Here is a 19,631-nt window from a genome sequence, read left to right as displayed (position 1 = left end):
CCTTGAATCTTTACCCAGTTGGTCAAATATTTTGAGTGTAGCTGTTTTCGATCTGCTTCTTCCTTCAGCTACGACTGTTGGACAGTATATCGCCGTCACTACTGCCGACCGACGACTGCATCTTTTAAACCCGGCTTTACCAGACTTCGAGCTTGCGCATTCGTATGATAGCTTTCAAGATTCCCCAATACTGGACATAGTTACTATAAGCTCTCGGTATATGATGATCGCCTCAATGTCTGGTAAGATGCTATTGTACGACACCGCGAGCGACAAGATTCTTGATCAAAGGAAGGATCACTCCAAATATGTCGTCAAGATAGCAAGCTGCTCAATTCACGGTTCTGTCATTGTAGCAAGCGCAGGATGGGACTCGAAGGTGTTCCTCTATCGAGTCGACGTGGATGGAGATAGCCCACACATAGGGGAGCCCTTGGCGACCCTCACACTATCAAGCATCCCGGAAACCATACTTTTCGTCAGGTCCCCCGAAGATGGTTCTCCAATTCTTTTGGTGGCTCGCAGGGATTCCACGTTCCTCTATTATTATTCGGTCCCTGACCTCAATACTGCAAGTTTCAATCTCCTCGGAAAGCAGAATCTGGCTCCACACTCCAACGCGTGGGTGGCGTTCACGCCGGCGGACGTCCAGACATGCCCTACTGATCCATCTGTAGTTGCCGTTGCAACTTCGTCAACGCCGCACATGAAACTGCTCATAGTGAAGCTTTTGCTTCCGCCAGCACGACCTGTAGGAATTGATCCCGACACCGATGTGGAAGCAGCTGCGTCAGTTGCAGTCACACAAGCGTCACAAGCGCGTGCTGAGCTCCTAGTTTCAGACAGAGAAGAAGCAGCCATACTAGTTAACGTGTCAACTATGGCACCTCAGACTGCGTATTCCACCCCTCGACTGACCTGGCGCCCTGATGGCTCAGGCTTGCATGTCAGCTCAGATGACGGCGTTGTTCGTGGCTTTGAAACAAGTAGTGGCAAGCTCACTGTGTCTTTGGAGGGCCACGAGCCAGGTTCGAAGATCCGCTGTCTCTGGAGCGGCTATCTTCGAGCACGTAATAGTGGAAACGCCGATTTAATCAGCGACCAGGAATTTGCCATCAGTGGTGGGTTTGATCAGAAACTGATACTCTGGAGCCTTTAGCCATGTTACTAGCTATGCACCCGAAAGCTTCATTCGCCATTATCATATTGGGCACACTTAAACATCTTGTCTTGGTGATTGGGCAGGGCGGGCCTGGTTTGTAACTCTTGTGTCTTTTTCGAGGGCTCAGAGCAGTTACAGTTCTTTAACAAAGAAGCCTGGTACCTAGCTCATGATTCCGAAATACCTCGGGCTCTAGGAATTTGGTGGTATAGCCAAGCATTGGTGCGTGGGTGTAAAAGTTGCTTGGCAGTTGAGATTGCGCTTGGTAGGTTTGCTTTTTCGGTCGGCGACCTGTGCAAATACCCTGTATCCCGCCACGATCTTGTCCCCGCGATCTGGCAATTACAGACCTTACCAGGATTGCTTGCTTGTTTACCAATGACACACGTGGTAAGCACGGGTGTGTCACACCTGCACGCCAGGCAAGGGACTCGATACTAGCCTCCGGGCGACCCACCTGTTCCGCCATTCACCGATTACAAGAAAAAACACGGCTTTACGCGGAGAGATCTCAAAGAATGTTTTTTGCTAGGTCTAGAGCTGCAGTACCGTCGGGGAGAACGGGTCAGGCGCACTTACCTCTGCTGGCGAGCATTCTGAATCCTTGAAACGTCCAGGACAGTATAGTGCGCATCTTCATCGACTAATGTATCCACTCAGTCACCACAATATCATCTTGGCTGCTCTCCGCCTCGCCTGCACCTATTTTGAGAATTTACCATAGCGAATACGCCGTGGTCCCGGATCCGATGTGCGCTCGTGCTGTCATTTTCGCCGAGGTAGCATATATATAAGACTATGGTGCAACTTGATCAAGTCACACTTCAAAGTTGACTTTGTCATCGTCGCTCAACTACACCGGATATTCGGCGGCCAGCTCTTTATTGTTACGTTGAGTTAGTCCTCTCTATCAGCCTTTGCGGTTCCAAATCCTTGAACTGTACTCCCTTAGTCGACGTCGCTAGCGGCTTCGAATTCAACGCTCAAGTTCAGATATGTCCTTTTTGACAAGCCGGAAGGAAGAAGATGGCGACTTTCTGTTGGTGGTCGCTGGTCTGACCCGCTTTGCACCTTATCTGACCGGCTGGCAAGAGTTCAAGGATCACATTCGAAAAGTGGTGAGAGAACAACCTGGCTGGGTTGACGTATATGCAAGCCAAAGTCAGCGCAGGGGTGAGATGCAAGGCTGGTGCAGGCTGAAGGACAGGGAAGATGCAGAAGCTGCATACAGTGAGTGATACAATATCGTATGCTTCTGGGGCGCAGCATTGACTATGATCTAGAAACTTATTTCAAGTCCAAAGGCATGCTGGTGCATGTTTGGCAAACACGTCGCATCAATGACGGGTTTCGACTGATGAAGTGCAATTGTTCAGTGCATTTCCCGGATTTACCTGAAGGCGCTCACTCTCCTGGACTTTGTGGCATCGACATTGGAAGAGTAAACCAACTAAGCGGCAAACCGTATGCCGCACCTCCAACACAATACATGCCAGTTCAGCCAGGTTACGCTTATGCCGCATACCCTCCGACTACTACGTTCGCCATTCAACCAGTATACACAACGCAAGCACCTCACCCAGTGCCTCCAGCAATGCCTTACCTGCCAGTCTATTCTGCAAACAATAGTGGCATGCCAGTAAACATTCGAGATGGGGCAGTACTAACCGAGGCGCGTGGCATATTCATTCAGAATTTGAGCTACAAGGTCGGATCAAATGAGCTCAAGAACTTACTCCACACTGTTGGACAGCCCGTCGACTGCAAAGTGCATCGGGATCGTGCCGGCGTATCCAAGGGGGTGGCAACCGCCAAGTTCGCCTCGACGCACGAAGCACAGCTTGCGGTGACCCACCTAAATCGCAAACCACACAGAGGGATGACCTTGAAAGTTCGCTTAGATCAAGACACAACTGTTGTGGGACAGGTTGGGCCTCCTCTCGTGGTGAATGGTTCAGTTGGTGCATACAAGTAAGCGCAACAGTCTATGCGTTGGCTGGCACTAATAGTAAGTAGCGCCGGCAGGTGATATCACCTGGAATGGTGCTTCGGTCGCATCGACACAGAATCTGTTGTCACGTCAAGGTATTAGGCATGTAATGCGGCGTTTTGTGGATCTGAACGCTACCCTTGTACCTCTTGGTGTGTCTTTCGGCATGACTGAATTTGGACATATCTCCGAGAGCGTCACGCACCGGTCACTCGATGTACATATTTCTTCATAGAAATGGCGTTTAGCTTGGACTTACTGAGAATCACTTGCTTCGGCATTCTTAGTCATTATGGCCACTATTGTTCCTATTGTATTGCTGTCAACGTACTCTAACGGTGGGGTACACACATACTCGATCGTAATTGCTTTTTGTATGCGGGCGCTTTCCTTCCAACCTACCTAATCGTTTTGCATTACGATCTCGTATTTGCTTCTTGCTCGATGAACTCCACAACGACCTCCACATTTCGTTTGCTCAAGCTCGTGTTGGCTCACTGATGGCGTTTGTGGGCCTACATCGCGTCTCTCATTCCGATTCGTTGACGCGACGCCACCCGCATGCACACCCTGTGGCATTAGAAAGCGCCTGCATCAGGCTAACGGTGCGTTCCAGACTTGATACCGCGCCCGTGGGTCGCGGAAGACGAGTGGATGGCTGTCAAACATGATTGCATTGTTGTTTCCGGGGACGCGGAGTTCTTCGGACGCCTCGAGTGGTCGTGCTCCACGGTCGCTTGCCCCTTTGGGGATATGTTGGCATCATTCTCCAAGACAATCTCATATACACAGGGAACATCATCCTGTCAAGATCGTGAAGGATGCATCCATGTGCTTGGGACAACACGAGATACCCACAAGCCAAGCGTATACATGAGACTGAGTTCCAACACCCCACGTCAAATATAAGAATCGTGAGTCTATCAGTAAGCGAGTGTGTCAATCTGACTAATTTCAAATTGATACCGTTCTCAGTGGACGAGCACACAGAGAGCCTCACCGATCTGCAGCAAGCCTTTAGCCCGTCAGCCGTGGCCGCATGGACCTTACAATACCACCCCCTGTCGAACCCCTGGTCATTCACTTCCTTCCTTCGAACGATTCGTCCGTTGTTGCACAATACCAAATTGCTGGGTATCTATGGTCGGCGAAGTGAACACCAACCTGATAGGGGTCAGGTAACCGGCACGCACACGCTTTCTATGAACAAGCATTGTAGCACTGGTGGTGCACACTGAGAAATCACAGGCACAACCATTTCAGCGTGCTGTAGCTTAGTACTAGAGATTGCTGTTGCATCTCGCTCTTACAGCAGCTTTCTTCCCTCGACGGAAATACATACAATTGATGATGGATTGTCCTTAGTAGTGCACTGTTACTAGCTGTTATATTACCTTTTGCTGATCAAGGGCAGACCATAGCCCTGGAGCGGGAGGGAAAGAACAAGCCAAGATCTAATATTCTAAAGGTCCGACTGCGGACAATGAACTCCTCGGCTCGATGTCTGTTTGCCAGTAAGATGGAGAAGTCGCTACCTCAATCAGCGAACTAGGTGGGCTTAATCACAACACAAGATCGGCATACATACTCTGATGACATGCTTCCAGTATGGCTGCATATAAAATCTTGGGAACGGGACAAAATGCCGGACGTTACAATAAAAAACAGCTGTCTTGCGTGTTACACGCCCGCGTCAATCATGACAGCCACGCGCGAGATCCCGACTCCCCATGCCGCAGCAACATGGGATGTTCGACGAACGACTGCATGACATATCCAAGGGCCGATTTAGGGCATTCCGCGGGACAGAAACGGGACGGGACGAGAAGCCTAGTCTGCTATACCCGCACTCGCGAATCTCTGAGCGTGCAGTGATTGAGAAGGGCCGATTATCAGGCATTTCATTTGCTGGCCGAAACGTCGACTCCGTCATCGAGGCTAGCTGTCGTGAAACCAGAAGCACAAAAGGCGCTGGATGTCTTGCTGCTCAACTTCATTTGCTGGATCGCGACCCGGAAATCTTCACGGTCATTCCCTGGTCGGCGTTCATAGCTGATCTGCGTGGGTTCATTACGTATTTACAGCCAAGATACCGAAGACGGACCTGAGATGCCGTCGTGCAGCTGGTGTTGGGACTTGTCTTATGACCCAGAACTTGTTTTGCTGGACCCTTTCCGCTGATCTTAATAGTGAGACGGGCCGTCGCGAGTAAAGGACACGCTGAGTGGAGAGCTTCATGTTTCCAGAAGTAACAACAGGCTTGCAGACGAGAACGATCCAGAGTATTCTCGACGCCTCGGCAGACGTATGGGGCACATCAGGATAAATGCATTTACCTTGTCAGGTGGAGGTTCTTGCGGCTCAGAAGGTCAGTCCGATGGACACGACCTCCGCCTTTGCTAGTTGCTGTTGTCTCATATAGAAGGGCTGAGGTTGGATTCGCAAGTTCAAGGCTAGTACGGGCTCAGTACGCTCTGACAAAGGGAGAGGGCTCTGGTCTCTCCTAACCACCAGGAAGCTGCATTGGATTAAGTCACATTGAAGTGGAATGAAATTCACACTGTAATCATGTCTAAATCTGCTCGGACAGGCATGACGATAAGGATAGTCTGTCGGCAGACGTAGCTGGCCGCTGATGAAACATGGCGTAGGCACACCTAGACTGTAAGCGTCAGTACAGAACGTGGACGGGCGGCAGCCAACTAAGGTTTACAAGTCACCGCACCTGCGATGCCTATAGGAAGCTCAAGTAGCTAGCATCTGGTCAGCCATATCATCCTAGCCCCAGAGCCTCACTTGTTTTCTGATTATCGTAGACCTGTCCCTACACCCAAAAATAGTCGGGATATTTACCGCTTCCGAGCTTGCAATCAACACCTTAACCTCGAGAGCGATGATGCATTGATCTCTAGTTCTTGTAGCATTACAGCCACATTATCATCAACGAGAGCTCAGCTGTGAAGACCCGGCTCTAGCCCACCTCGTCAAGACAACCAGAAAGATATTAATAATCATTCAGGTAGTCATCACAAGTCCAGAACAGCACCTATTGCCATAAGAAGTCAGAGGTGGGCGCTGCCACATGCAGGCTGCCTCTTAGGGCCTGACATCAGCCTCGATGCAGCAGCCCACACCCGCCAGTACTGTCCCATTCGTCGAACAACACCCAGCTGCAGTTCTTCCATGAACCAATCCAGTGCACTGCTTAAGTTGAAGGTGCCTCGGATTGCATCTATCTGAGCCTACATGTCTGCGCTACAGGCCAGCTGCATCTGCGACCGCAAAGTAGGCGTCGAAAATGGTAGACATCCCACAAGTAAGGGGGCCCAAGTCCCATCTGTGATAACACCAGCGTAGGGAGTATGTGTCGGTGTTTTTGTGTTCATACCGTATCGCTGTTCGCTACCCTGTTCACCTTCGCTGTCAAAAGATTTGCACGATATCGTTGTGATTGTGGAAGCCTCAGCTGGACCACCAAACGAGGCAGCTGAGCCAGCCATAAAAGCCTCCTTTTTCAGTACACCTGATTACGAAACGCGTGAATGATAATTTGGTTAATTTCTTGTGGATTTTTTTCTTTTCCCGAGATCTGTTGTTTACGCTAGTAACGCGGTGAATCCTGGGTGTGCGGCGGTCTCACACACGCTTCTTTGGAGGAATGACCTAAGTCGGTATACCTCATTTTTTCATTGCCTGGCGGGGCGTAAGTTTCTAGGACACCTACAAGTGAGGAGCCTGTCACAGACAAGTTCATCTATAGCTTCTATGTATGTCATTGGATATTTGGAAAGTCACTGAGTGCGCCTATGCTCGAACACAATTCGTTCCAATTCCCACCACTTTCATATCCTCCACCCCTTTTTCTGTGTTCTCATCGTCACAAACCACAGTACGCAAAGGAACCCTGTTGCTATCATCAAGCACACACCACTCCATAGTTGGACCCCAACAAAGTCCAGATGCCCCTCAGCGTTCGTCTTCAGTAGCGCACCTGCGATTGGCGCTCCGATAAGCGTCGCGATGCTTGACACGCTCCATGACATGCCCAGACGTGTGCCCAGTCGCGAAAGATCCGGTGTAATGTTTGCAAATGCTGCGGAGGGTAGCGTGACCAGAGCAGCAGAGAAAAAGCCTATAGATTATCAGCGTCTCTGCTCGAACAGTCTCAGGCTCTGGGGACGTATGGAAGGCTTACCCCATAGTATACTGAAAGCGATAAAATATGCCTCCGTATCGATGACGATCCAACAGAAAGACAGGATAGCACTTGCACCTGCGCATAACGCCCACGTCACAATAGGTCCCAGCCACTGCGCCAAAGCTCCGCTTATCAGACGCCCAAAAAAACTTGCTGCGATGGCCATGACCAGCGTGTACAGGCCTGTAGTCTGGCTCAAGCCCAGTCTGTTCATGGCATACGTGGGTATGTAGAAGAATGGTACAATATACCCTAGAAACGTCGAAAATGAGCAACACGTGAAAAGTAGGAACAGTTTGTCCTTGTACGCCGTCTTGTCAAACAGTGCTCGAGCTTTACGCTTCGTAGCCAGGACACCGGAGCCGCTGAGGAGAGCAGGAATGGAGAGCAGTGCTGCAACGAGCGCAACGAAGCCGATAGCGCGCATAGCCCACGGGAAGCCAGACGACTTCAACAACCGATCGAACATTATGATGTAAACAACACCGCCTAGCTCATGTCAGTTGTGTCCTCGCTCACCTGGAATCGTCAGACTCACCAACGGCAATTCCACTCATAACGATGCCCATTGCAATCGCTCTCTTCTTGTCAAACCAGATCCCCACCAATGCCAGACTCGGAATATACAGTAGCCCCGCTCCAAGACCCATGCATACTCCCTGGCTGAGAAAGACTTGCCAGTACTGTGTACTCAAGCTGAGCATCATGATACCGAACACGACCAAAAAGTTGCCCACGATGAGCATGACGCGGAAATAGCCCAGATCGAATAGCGGCCCGGACAAGACGCCGAAGAAGATTAGCAGCCAGCCTTGCACGGTGCCGATCCACGATATTGCGGATGGAGAGGCAGACGAGAGCAGGTCTGATTTGTAGTACGCCTGGAAGGCGCCGTAGGAGAGGGTGAAGCCCCTGGGGAAAATCAGATGAGGAGGGAAGGGAGGGATAAGGATGCATACCAGATGTTGATCTAAGAGGCTGTTAGCACGCAGACCGATGTTCAGCATTGGAAGACGTACGTATATCATGAAACCACCAAACACCTTCAGCCACGCGTGTAGTCCTCCATCAGGTGGCGGAGGAATGATCGACTCCGTTGTCTTTGTAGACCGTGCATCGAAGGGCTTCTCTGCAGGTTCAATGCCTTTTTCCTCGTCGCGAGGCGTTGATTCTTCAACTTCCTCAACTGAGGATGGTCGGGAGGTTTGGTAGGAGTCGACCAGATCACTCTCGAGAGTCTGCTTCTCCTTGGAATGGACTGATGACAGCATCAGGTCCTGTTTAGTCTGCGTGGTTTGTTTGCGCACTTGCAACAAGATAGTGGCAGTTGTCTTCTTATTAATTTCAGCAGTTCCGGTTCCAGTTCCGAACACCAGTAGCACTAGACACTAAGCGGCGTAAGTGTCCAGCACGACAGCTTGTGTGTAATTGACAACAACACTCAAAAGGGGAGGTCTGCTAAACACGCGAGAAATGCCAAATATTAGCAAGGCCCTTGACCACATGCTCTGCGAACCTAGGGTACACATCATGGCGATTCCTAAGCGTTATTGCCGTTGATGCGGGGATAAATTGTGGGCCGAGGTCAGCTATCATGAATTCGTAGGCTAATGAGGACCCCTAGCCTAAACTGCAACGGGTGGCCCAGTTTGTCGTTATTGAATGGACTGTGCAGAGCGTAACAACAAGGGCATGTTTTGGGAGGCGTTTTGGTCGTGATTGTGCAAAACGCGATCCGTAGCTGCAGCAAGCTTGATTGATTGATTTTATGTACGTTCACACCGTTGAAATGATTTCGCTAGACAAGTCTGTCGCAATAACGGAACGCCACGTGGAAGATAGGTCCGTTCGCCGAAATGAGTAAATGCAACAGGAAGCAATAGGACTCTCGAAAGGCGATGTAGTTTCGGGCTTGACGAAGACATCCAAGAAGATGTCTAGTGTCCGTATGACACGCAATGTCGTTGCAGACAGCGATCGAACCCCCAAACCGCTCTAAGTCAACATTCTAATTGGCAAGATGCCAGTCCCAAAGGCCAACAATCTGTTGCAAATTCCTGCACGATTTGCATACAACATATACGCGGGTTCAACTGCAGTCAGGACGTCTTATGCAACGTAGGCTTCGTAGCTGTGAAAACGACGTAGCTGTCCAGTGTAGACTTGTGTTGCTCGATGTGCGTAAGGAATTGGACGTGGTAGTGAGCAGCAGGGAGACCGAGACAATGCCATCGATATCGGGTGGGTACAGATGCTAGGACTGAATAGATATATTGGTAGTGATTCGAAGGAATGGAAATCGGCCAATATTATCGAACAAACGCCTGAAGCAATGTGTTACAAAAATTTTGATGGTCCTGCCTTTTGCGTTCCTTGCCGAGCCGGATCAAGAATCGGTCGGACTCGGATATACTGCCTGGCGCCTCAGATGGGACGGTGGCAGAAAAGGTTTACGTTTGTTTCTTAAGCCGCAGGCTTTGCAAACCTGGCCTTCCTCGCCTCTGCCGCAGCCTTGTCTTTGTCGTTGTATGTAGGGGCCGCTCGTGGGACCCGTTCTCTTCGCGGGCTCCTGCTGTCTCGGCGACTGCGTTCGTTCCTGTTGTCGCGCCTGCCACCTCCTCGTCCACCACGAGCAGGTCTGCCTCCGTCGCGGCGCTTGTTTGCGCCTGCGTCATCCTTGTCTTCCCGCCCGCGCTTTTGGGTGCGCTCAGGAAGGGCTTCATCAAGACCTTGGACCTGACCTTTCTCTCCGAACTTCTTCATGCGCTCGAGTTTCTTCAGCCCCTCGTCATCCTCGATGTTGGTGCCAAATTTCAGGGCACGTTTTTTGCGGCGCTCGATCTCGTCGTCGATGTTGGTGGCTGCAAGGCCTTTTGCATAGTCAGGAGCAGGCTCCGCCGTCTCTTCGGTCGTGGCTTCGGCACCCTCGGTTGGCGCCTGAACCGAGAGATCGTCAGTTTTGGCAGGATCGATGTCGGCTACCTGATTGGGAACGGCTGGAGGATTTGGCGGTTGGCCTTCTCCACCGGCTTTCTCCACCGTCTCGGCGTTTGTTGTGACTTCTTCCGTTGCTGCAGGCGCAGCCTTCGCAGGCTCATCGTCGTCCCAGTCAATCTCGTCCTCGGCATTGACTGCAGGTTTCGAATCAGCAGAGACGGCGCCGGAGCCAGCCTTCTCGTCGTCCTTGGTCAGACGGTCGACCATATCTGCCTTCTTTCCAGCATGAGGAAGACCGCGTTCCTTGAGGAGTGCCTCGAGGTCGGCGTTCTTCATCTTTGAGTATTCCGGCATGTTTGGCGCGGTTTAGCTGTGGTGACGCGCGATACTCGTACTGTGCGACGCGACCCCTATTGACGCGTAGAGCTGAATGCGCGGGCGCGAGTCTGAGTAGACGAATGAGGGCTTGACTGAAATCGGTTGTTGAGGCTGACAGATGAAGGGCGAATGCAAGGAGGCCAGAAAATGGTGGTGACTGAAGAAAGGATAGAAAATGCGCGTCAGCGACAAGACAAGGTGAAAGGTGAAGCAAGAGCTACCTGCGAGCTCCGGCCTCAGCCCCAGATGTCTTGGCGGCGCCTAACCCTTTTTGGTGCGCAAGCTTCTCTAGGGCTCGGCTCCATCTACTACATCTCCAAAACGCTGGCAGAACATTAGGAACTCTTTGCAGAGCTAACGAATTCATCTTAAACTCTACCTGCATCTTCAAGTGCATTTGTTGAAGCGATTGGCCCTTTTTTTCCGTCTTGCTAGTGCTCTCTCTCCACCGACCATATTGCTATGAAGCTACCATGGTATGATGCACGTGTGCACCATCTGAACATGCTGAGAGGTCTATTTCCAAAGGATCTTTTCGCCGTGATACTCTGACAAAGAAGTTCTGTTGTTCTACCCGCAGGGCTGTAGAACACAGAAGAATAGGACTGCAGAAGCCACCCAAAGTAGGGCGAAAGGAAGAGATCAGCCTTTGGGCGACGTTCAGAAACGTGACTTTGAGCAGTCATATTCTGCTGAGTTTGGGCTGGCCTTTTTGTCTGATGAGCTATGAAATTTGAGCAGCAGCGAGCCCTGAATGTCTGATACGATCATCCAAAATCGTCACTCCTCAGTCCGATTGTATCCCGCATTGACGAGAAGACAACAAAGAGGACCGCGAGACGTAGATCCTAGCAAAAGAGACTCATCTGAAGAAAGACAAAATGTGGTAAAAAGTTGCTGGTGATAAGCTCCCCAAGTGTCATGACGCACCCATGCGTCCTTTATTGTGCACAACCTTGCCACTTGATCTGCCTGTTCATGAACGCTCCAGATCCGTCGGTTGTGTTTCCTCGGACGGTCTAAATGCTCTCGTCAAATGTGTCGGATGCGTCATTACTCTCGATGACAAGCGTCCAGTTGAGAGAAGTAGAAGCCTTCCAGATCATGACCGATAGCCGTTTGTCACATTAAATATCGCACACCCATCTCGTTCCAGCAGGAGCTCCGTTCCCTAGTGGAAGTCTAATAGGGGTAGCACCAAGCCAGATTACATCGAGAAGCTCCATGACCTGGCGGCTCGCAGCTCAATCAGAGACCGACCTTAACTTGCTAGCGTCCACAAAATCCGATCACAGCTCAAAACCCTCAAGTCGACGCGAACTGCCCAAGGATTGAGTGATCTGCGGCCAGGCCCACAGTGGACACCAGGCTTACTAGCAAAACACATGACTGATTCGTAGGCGCTCCCCACGCGCCGTGCCGTCCTCCCTCTCCGTACCAAACGGCGACAACCAAACTCTGAGCGCCCACGCCAGGATGCCTTGTAATTACCATTCACGATGTTCGGAGCCTTGGATAAAGCAGCTCCTTTCAAGAGCAGTAAGGTGATGAGAGTAAATGACTGGCCATATCTGAGGCGAAGTTTGGGTGCTACGTAATAAGGGGACGTCTAGCTATCACGATGCAAGTGGTCACTTGTGCACCCGTGTGACATCATGTGCATTGAGCTGGTGAACAAAGGTAATTGTCACATGCGCCAACTCAACGCATCGTTTCCAAATGCTCACCTCTCTGACGGCCGGAACGGTTGTCTGACGACTGGCAGTCTTTGGGGGGGAAACGGCCTTCATAGCTGCAAGTCAGAGGAGGGTTTTTTTCTTTTCGAATTGGAGACAAGACTTTAGATCCATGTCTGATCCCGGCCAGTGATCGCAGGAGAGGGAGATTCTCTGTGCTTATTGGCGGGCTGCCTAAGCCAGACTGCCTTGTTGAGGTAAGGTATGGTCCCGTGACCGAAATGGTATGCGGCATGGAAACGACCGTCACGTTAGTGAGCGCGAATGATGGTGCAGAGACCGGGGCGGACGAAAGGTGGCTTGTGCTTGCAACCTGGGTGGTGGAATCACTCGTAAGAACGGCCGCCCCTCCCCGATGGATCGCCGAAACTGTTGAGTCAAAGCAAGAAGGACCGTCTCTTACCATCTTTCACAAAGGTCGCTGTCCAAAGCAAACTTTCTCACGGGGTTGCGACGCCTTTGATGTGTTGTCCAAGTGGCGAGCGTAGATCAGGGCTCAGCCTCATTCTCCTGCAGCTAAAATGGCTAACACTGCACTTAGCCACACTTCAGCTGGCATGGACGGCGACTCCGGCTCGACGTACAACCCCCATGGCCACCCCCATGGCCATGCAGCTCGTGCTAATGCGTCGCAACGGTTACGAGAATAGCAACCGGTGTAATGCAAAGGCGTCATTGTCGCTCCACGGTCCACAGACCCCATACAGTACCTATGACTCTCTTGCAAGAGAAACTCGAGCCGTTTCTCACGCTACGCGGCTTGACTGATCCGTGAGACTTACCCGGCCGTAAAATCGGCTCGAAATGTGGACGGCAAAGGGCTCCCAACGAGTTTGGGGCTTCACCGTACGAGAGGGCTGCATTCGATCCATTCTATAGTCTATTTTCCTCCTGCCGCAAGACGATCGATCGTCGCACATCATCCAATAGACCCTGAGTGCATCGCGAGCTGAGCGTTTGCTGTAGTCTGGGCTCGGAATGAGGTTTGCTTGCGGTAGTCGAGCCCGCCTAGCATTGTCTCTCGCAGAGTTTCTTCCCTTAGCTCCTGACTGCGACCGCCTGCCTCATCGTAGAGCAAATTGGAAAATGGGCCCACAAGGCGGAAGTCTTCAAGCGACTTGCTGATGGCTTTGCAACCGCATTGATAGTGTGAGCAGGCGAAGAGTTGGGGTAGCCGAGGAGCCAATTGGGCTCTGCAACTTGCTGCCGCCGCGCAAGGGCTCGTTGCGAATCGTGGCCCACCATCACGCTCCGAACGGTCGACTGGCTGCGCTTCTCAAGCGCAAGCGCCCGCAACTGAACCAAGAATGCTTTCCGTGCCGGGGTCAGCCCAACTTTGCGAGGCCGTGAGGTGCTGTGCCGGCTTTGGGGGGTATCTTGCGCGTGCGTTTGTCGCGACAGGATAGAATACATATCGACACCCTACTCACCCCGCAGAATCCTCGAAAAGGCTGAGACCCAACGAATCCTCACAGACAAGCTTACCGCTTACGCAATCCTTCACTGTATAAACAAGAGATCCCCCAGATAAGCAGCCAGACCGGCCTTGGACGTTAACAGACAGACGGCCTGCTAGCGAGCCGCCCCACTGCGGCGACAGTGAATGAGAATCCCCACACTCGGACGGCAGACCCTGAAGCAAGTGACGGGACGCGTGAGCTCGTGCTAGGATACGGGTATAACACTGCTCACTATCCACGTCGCTGCTTGCACGCTTCGCTGTCGATATCCGCTCCAACCCACGATACCCTTGCACAGCCCCATCTGGGTCGGGCTTTGCCGAAGCAGCGCCACACCCTCGGTGGCGCCGAGAGCAACAGGAACCCACCAAATCTGGCTTTGATCAAGTGGCCGCTGCGTTGTACATTCTTGCTGCATGACTTGTATTAATTAGCTTCCAATCCGAACTACCCTGGACCATTTCCGTTTCGCCACTTCCGTCCCGCCAGCGTAGACCACCCGCCGTCACCCGCTCTCCCAAGTCGCCAGACAGAACATACCCGAGCTGGTTATTGCTGACGGTCCCGAGTATTCGCTCGTCCCAGCAACTCGAAACGCCCGATTCCCCTGCGTCCTCGGATCCTTCTTCCAAGAGATTCACGGTCTCACGAGCACATGCCTTCATGAGGTACCCAACGCACAAAGCGCCCCGTAATACACTTAGCCGGGTCACACAAACTTACCCGACATGGCTTCCTATAAGTCACAACTTCCTCCATCAAGGAGAACAGAGGAATACGCGCCAACTACACGGTTGCCGAAGCGGTCTATTGCCCCTACTACTGTCACACCTCAGCTTTCAGCTAGCAGCCAGTCCAGGCTGCAAAAGAGGAGGCCTTCGCGTGATGAGCCAGCACAGTCAGAGAGAGGACTACCGGATCAAACAGAGCTTGCGCGCAAATTTGACCCACGTCAGGCATCAAGTACAGCGACGCCCACCATTCGAGCTCCCGGATTCACATCGTACAAAGCAAGGTCGACGAGTTCATCCTCTCGGTTACCAAAGTTAGAAGTGCCTGTTCATGCGCGAACACCCTCTCTCTTCTCAGGATCATCCGCATCAACTATCGAGAGTCCACGATCGAATGTATTGAAGAGGAAGCAGCCTAGTGTCGGGGTTGCAAGCAGTCGACACGTTTTGCGGACTCGAGACGACTCGATGTCTTCCCAAGAGGGCGCTCAACAAGGCGAAGGTATTCCAGGAGGCTACAAGGATCCATTCTCTGAGTCTGTATTTGGCATCTCGTTGCCACCGCCTTCCTCGACCACCTTGGCCCGTTCAGAGCCGGAGCTCGAGTCTCCGCCAAATGGCATGTACGACTACGACCTCGGTCCGTTAGACATCCTGCCCGTTCCCACTCCTCAGTATGCTGTTTCAGCGACGCCATCGACACGATATGCAGATTCTCCGGGCGCTTTTAGCATCTCGTCAACTGCAACTTCCATGACCTCGTATTCACCAGCGACTGCTTTATCGAAACCCACACATCGAGTGAGACAAGTCAGTCCTTTAGAAAGCCGACCGCCAGTACGCCGCCACCGGGTACCCGAGGAGCCTGACACCCGAACCACGCACGGGCTGTCTACTGTTCGCGAATCATCGACCTCTTCTTCCTCAGCTTCTACGGTTGTAGATCTGGCCAAAAAACACCTGCCCGCAGTACCGCAAAGCCCGTCAGCTGGGAAGCCAACTCCGACAGTACAAACCAGGCCTCGAGTGCAACCTGTGCCAGAGCTGGCTCACTTGGCTGACCCTTCTCCTGTATCACCGCCAAGCTTGCACCGACCATCTAGGCCTAGCAGAGATGGCACTCCTGAGATTCTCGGGCTTCGAGATCCGTCTCCAATCATTCAAAGCAACATGAACAGCTTTCCCACTACACACAGACGGACTAGCTCTACAGACTCGAAGTTCGGATCGATTTCTGCGGCAAGATCTCGTATGGGTGTCCCTTCCAAGCTCTCCACGCGCAATCCTTCGCCGGTTCCAACTTCCAACACCCCTCTCACTGCCAGCGCTCTGAGACGTGGACCGACACCAGACAACCAAAAGGAACGTGATACGCGACGGTCAAGCACTCTTCCCGCCCCTACACCAGCTCCTAGTCCAAGTAAAACCTCGAAATTTGGCTTCTTCTCACGACGCACAAAGACCGACCCGGCTCCGCATGCCAGCAAATCCGAAAGCAAACTTGTGCGAAAGGGGCCTGTAGCAGGAACTGGGCACGAAGGTTATGGGAAACATGCTTCAAGAGGCAGAAGCAGCAGCTCAATTGGCGCAAGTGTTGGACGGTCAGCCAGCGCAGGCACAATGTCCGAGAGTCTGACCCAGACACCTTCAACTCGCAAGAGCAGTATGACAAGCACCACGAGTGGCGAGATGGATGACTTTTTCCTCAACAGACTTGCACCTGTGATCTTACGAGGGGCTGGTAGTAGCTCAGAGCTGACACGCAGTCCGGAACCCATGCACAGCAGTAGCAGCCTTGACATTTCCAGTCGCCCAAAGCAAGTGATGGGTAACACAACTAGCGTCACCTCTGAGTCTGGCCAGGACAAGACTCGATCAAAGTTGCTGCCCTCGGCTATGCCGAACACCGCGCGCAGTAGCTCTCCGGCTAAGAGGATGCTCCGGAGGCCATCGGAGAGCGACGATGATACAAAGAGGTCCTTCTTACCTACCCTCGCATCTAGGCGCACCTCGCGTGTTGTGAAGCCCGCAGAGGGTGTTCTCAGTCCTGCAGGGCGTCGTAGCATCTCCAAGTCACGCAAAGACTCTGCAAACGACGAGGGCACCTGGCTGAGATCGTCGAAAAAGAACAAGACCGACAAAGAAAAAGAGCGATCTAAACCCTCAAAGTGGAACTTCTTCTCCCGCGCCCACGCAGCCCCACGAGTTGAGACACCCGCGGTCCAAGAGGCTACCACCGCAAGCCCTGGACCCGGTTCTAGATCTGTTGCGCACTACGCGATCATGGATGCACAGTCTAGTCTCAACTTGGAGGATATTGAGCAGCTGATGAAGGAAGCAGCTGGTAATACCGACACCGAAAGTGTAATGTCTGACAACGATTCCATGCGGAAGGAGCGTATGCAGTCAATGCTTCTGCCACCTAAGCCGATCTTGCCAGCATTCGCCCCGCCTTCACGCCCCGCTTCACCCAAAGTCGTTCTGCGGCCAGATCAAGTACCGCAGCGGTATGCCAACTTAACGGTCAACACCAAACTGCAGCCTGCGCCTGGACTATCCCCAAGAAATTCACAAGCTGGCACTATCTTCGATCTTTCGCCGCCATCGTCGCCCTTCACACTGCGGCCGCTTGCACAGGATGAAGCTTTCACAAAGAGCACACCGGCTTTTGCTGGTTCCTCCCAGCCATTGGAGCGTATCGAACCAACCCTTGAGAGTCTTCCTCCATCGAGCCCATCCCCTGCGAGTCCTCCCCCCAGACCGAGTCGATTACCACAGGTTGGGCGCATCCCTCAGGTCATCTCAAGCCGTGGAAAGCCACGTCGACCTTCCTCGAGATCGTTCTCGCGACCCTTCGCCAGTGATCAGCCTCGTCCAACGGCATTGCCACGCACTTCCTTTGACTCGATTGGTTCGGTTGTGACTACATCTGGACCTGTTGAATCCTTCCCAATACTGCAAGGGCTCGGTGCTCTCTCACATGGGTCGGCCATTGCGACCATAACCCCTTTCGTCGATGAGTCTCGACAAAGCGAATTCTTCAAGTTTCCACCACGCAAGGATTCTGAGGTCTCCTATTCCAGCAGCTCAGGCGTTTGGAGTTTCGCTCCTGTCGCTGGTACTGCTGTCGTACCTGCTACAGAAGCTCCATTATCAGACGATGAGCTCTGGAATGAGTACGACGATCTCCTTGACCAGGTCGTCTCCCCTGGGGGCACTGTAAAGAAGACAGTAGCCCGCAGCGAACACCCTTCACTCGAACCACTGCCTCTAAACACGAAGACCTCGTGCATCTCGATGCTCTCTGGCACCTCGGAAAAGGCAGCGTCGATCCCCTCAGTGCATCTTCGCCGTTCTCGCTTACTGGCAGCCTTGTATGCGCAGTCTCCCACGTCTTCAATGGCCTTATCCGATGTTATCAATGACTACGGCGAGCGTAAGCTTAGTATTGTCGACTCTAGCACTGGTCGATTGAGCCTACCTCTCAGTCCCAGCTTGTCAACATTCTCCACCCAGAGGCGCTCGACTCGGACCAGTCTACCAGCGTCTTTGCCGTTAGCAGATAGACAGTCCAAAGCAACAATTGCCTCTCAATCAGATAATTACTGCGACTCTGGCGTCGCGAGTCGTTATAGGGACACGCGCCGAATGGATATCGCTGAAGCGCAAGCGTTTGGCCATGCATCCATGGCTGATCTTCGATTCGGTGCCCTGATGACGAGCAAGTGGCTGTCCTTTGGCCGTGTGCTTTTCAGTCCTGTGCACTTCCAGCTCAAGGATGTCAACGAAGACCGCGTTCTAGTCATCGACGGTCTTGGCAAGGATTGGTCTTACTACTGCGCTCTTACCTACTCTGACGCAGCTGTGTACGACCTGGGGCCTGCTCCATCGTCTTCTGCCTCAGCTGACAGAGCTTCTGGTCTCCCCAACCACCGCCATATCCGCCATTCATCCCTCAGCAACGCACTCCCGTATCCCTCTAACTTCTTCGCATGTGTTGTCCTACGCTTCCCTTCAGCGCAGCCATCCTCCGTCCACAACTTCCTCCTATCCGAGGCCAAGCGAGTGCTTCGTCCCGGTGGCTTTCTCGAGTTCAGTGTCCTCGACCTGGACCTCGTCAACATGGGCAACCGTGCTCGACGCGCTGTGCGTCAACTAAAGATGGATATTCACCGCATAGATGAGACCATATCACTCCGCAACATCAGCGATGAAATCATTGCAAGCCTCGGCCGCAAGCGTTTTGTTGAATGCAAATCCTGCATCGTCGGCGTGCCAGTCGCCGGAAACTTGCCTACCCCCAGCGACGTCAACCATCCCATGAGAAAGAACAGCACAGCAAGCTCACGCAGACGAGCTGGTAGCCATGTTCAGCCTTCAAAGGTGCCGAAGCCCGAACCATCTTTCTCCGATCTTCTCAACGCCTCGACCCCCTCCGAATCTACCGACAAAGGCATCGCTGAGAAAGTTGCCCGCGTCGGCCGCTGGTGGTACTCGCGCTGCTACGAGAGCATTGTCTTGCCTAACGGGGAAGGGCCGGATGACGCCCCACTTGGCGACATTCTCAGAAACAGCATCTGGCGCGACGACAACCTGATCAGCGAGTGCGAGAAGCTCGGCACCAGCTTCCGCCTCCTCATCGGCTACGCTCAGAAGCCAGAAGTTGGTGTTCGGCGTACCGTTAGTGTGTAAGAGCACGATCTCACCACTCCTTTTTCTTCTACACAAGAGCTGAGCTCCCATCGTCCTGGAGATGGACGTAAACCAACCGCGCACATTGTAATGGGCTTTGTTCTGATCTTACTGGCGTTTTACTGCGTTCAAGCGTTGCTATTTTTTTTTTCTTATACCCTCATTCAATTTTGCATAGCGATGGCATCCGCATCACTACAGCCCAGGGGCGCAAGCCTGACATGTTAGCATGACGATGACGACACTGTATGTAATGCTGCTCCTTTTGGCCGAGTTGAGACATGCTGGTAATGCACAACGACAACTAGAGGGTCCAAAGACGCGAGAGATACCCCGATGACGTTTTC

At 52.5% G+C, this 19,631-nt stretch overlaps 5 protein-coding genes across 5 annotated transcripts, besides 1 other annotated feature; 3 read left to right on the top strand and 2 right to left on the bottom strand.

Annotated features, from left to right (window-relative positions):
* Positions 1 to 235: 235 nt before the first annotated feature.
* Positions 236 to 1,159, top strand: EKO05_0004018 (uncharacterized protein; the record flags this gene model as incomplete). Its single annotated transcript, XM_038938851.2, has 1 exon — positions 236 to 1,159. One exon carries the CDS (start codon positions 236 to 238, stop codon positions 1,157 to 1,159), a length of 924 nt encoding a protein of 307 aa, XP_038799837.2.
* Positions 1,160 to 2,157: 998 nt separating this feature from the next.
* EKO05_0004017 (uncharacterized protein) lies at positions 2,158 to 3,191 on the top strand (the record flags this gene model as incomplete). The annotated part of the gene is made up of 3 exons (XM_038938894.2): positions 2,158 to 2,392; positions 2,446 to 3,133; positions 3,179 to 3,191. 3 exons carry the CDS (start codon positions 2,158 to 2,160, stop codon positions 3,189 to 3,191), a joined length of 936 nt encoding a protein of 311 aa, XP_038799836.2.
* Positions 3,192 to 6,118: 2,927 nt separating this feature from the next.
* Positions 6,119 to 6,238: a dispersed repeat.
* Positions 6,239 to 6,994: 756 nt separating this feature from the next.
* EKO05_0004016 (uncharacterized protein) lies at positions 6,995 to 8,621 on the bottom strand (the record flags this gene model as incomplete). The annotated part of the gene is made up of 5 exons (XM_038938772.1): positions 6,995 to 7,284; positions 7,348 to 7,839; positions 7,889 to 8,262; positions 8,310 to 8,320; positions 8,370 to 8,621. The coding sequence occupies 5 exons, from the start codon at positions 8,619 to 8,621 to the stop codon at positions 6,995 to 6,997; spliced, it is 1,419 nt and encodes a 472-aa protein (XP_038799835.1).
* Positions 8,622 to 9,813: 1,192 nt separating this feature from the next.
* On the bottom strand, positions 9,814 to 10,641 carry EKO05_0004015 (uncharacterized protein; the record flags this gene model as incomplete). Its single annotated transcript, XM_038945471.1, has 1 exon — positions 9,814 to 10,641. The coding sequence occupies one exon, from the start codon at positions 10,639 to 10,641 to the stop codon at positions 9,814 to 9,816; it is 828 nt and encodes a 275-aa protein (XP_038799834.1).
* A 3,948-nt stretch (positions 10,642 to 14,589) lies between these two features.
* Positions 14,590 to 19,284, top strand: EKO05_0004014 (uncharacterized protein; the record flags this gene model as incomplete). The annotated part of the gene is made up of 1 exon (XM_038938872.2): positions 14,590 to 19,284. One exon carries the CDS (start codon positions 14,590 to 14,592, stop codon positions 19,282 to 19,284), a length of 4,695 nt encoding a protein of 1,564 aa, XP_038799833.2.
* Between the last annotated feature and the right edge of the window lie 347 nt (positions 19,285 to 19,631).

The sequence above is a fragment of the Ascochyta rabiei genome, chromosome 6, assembly GCF_004011695.2.
Source record: "Ascochyta rabiei chromosome 6, complete sequence".
Taxonomy (NCBI): domain Eukaryota; kingdom Fungi; phylum Ascomycota; class Dothideomycetes; order Pleosporales; family Didymellaceae; genus Ascochyta; species Ascochyta rabiei.
Note: the sequence above shows the minus strand (reverse complement) of the source record. Positions and strands in the feature narration are given on the sequence as shown.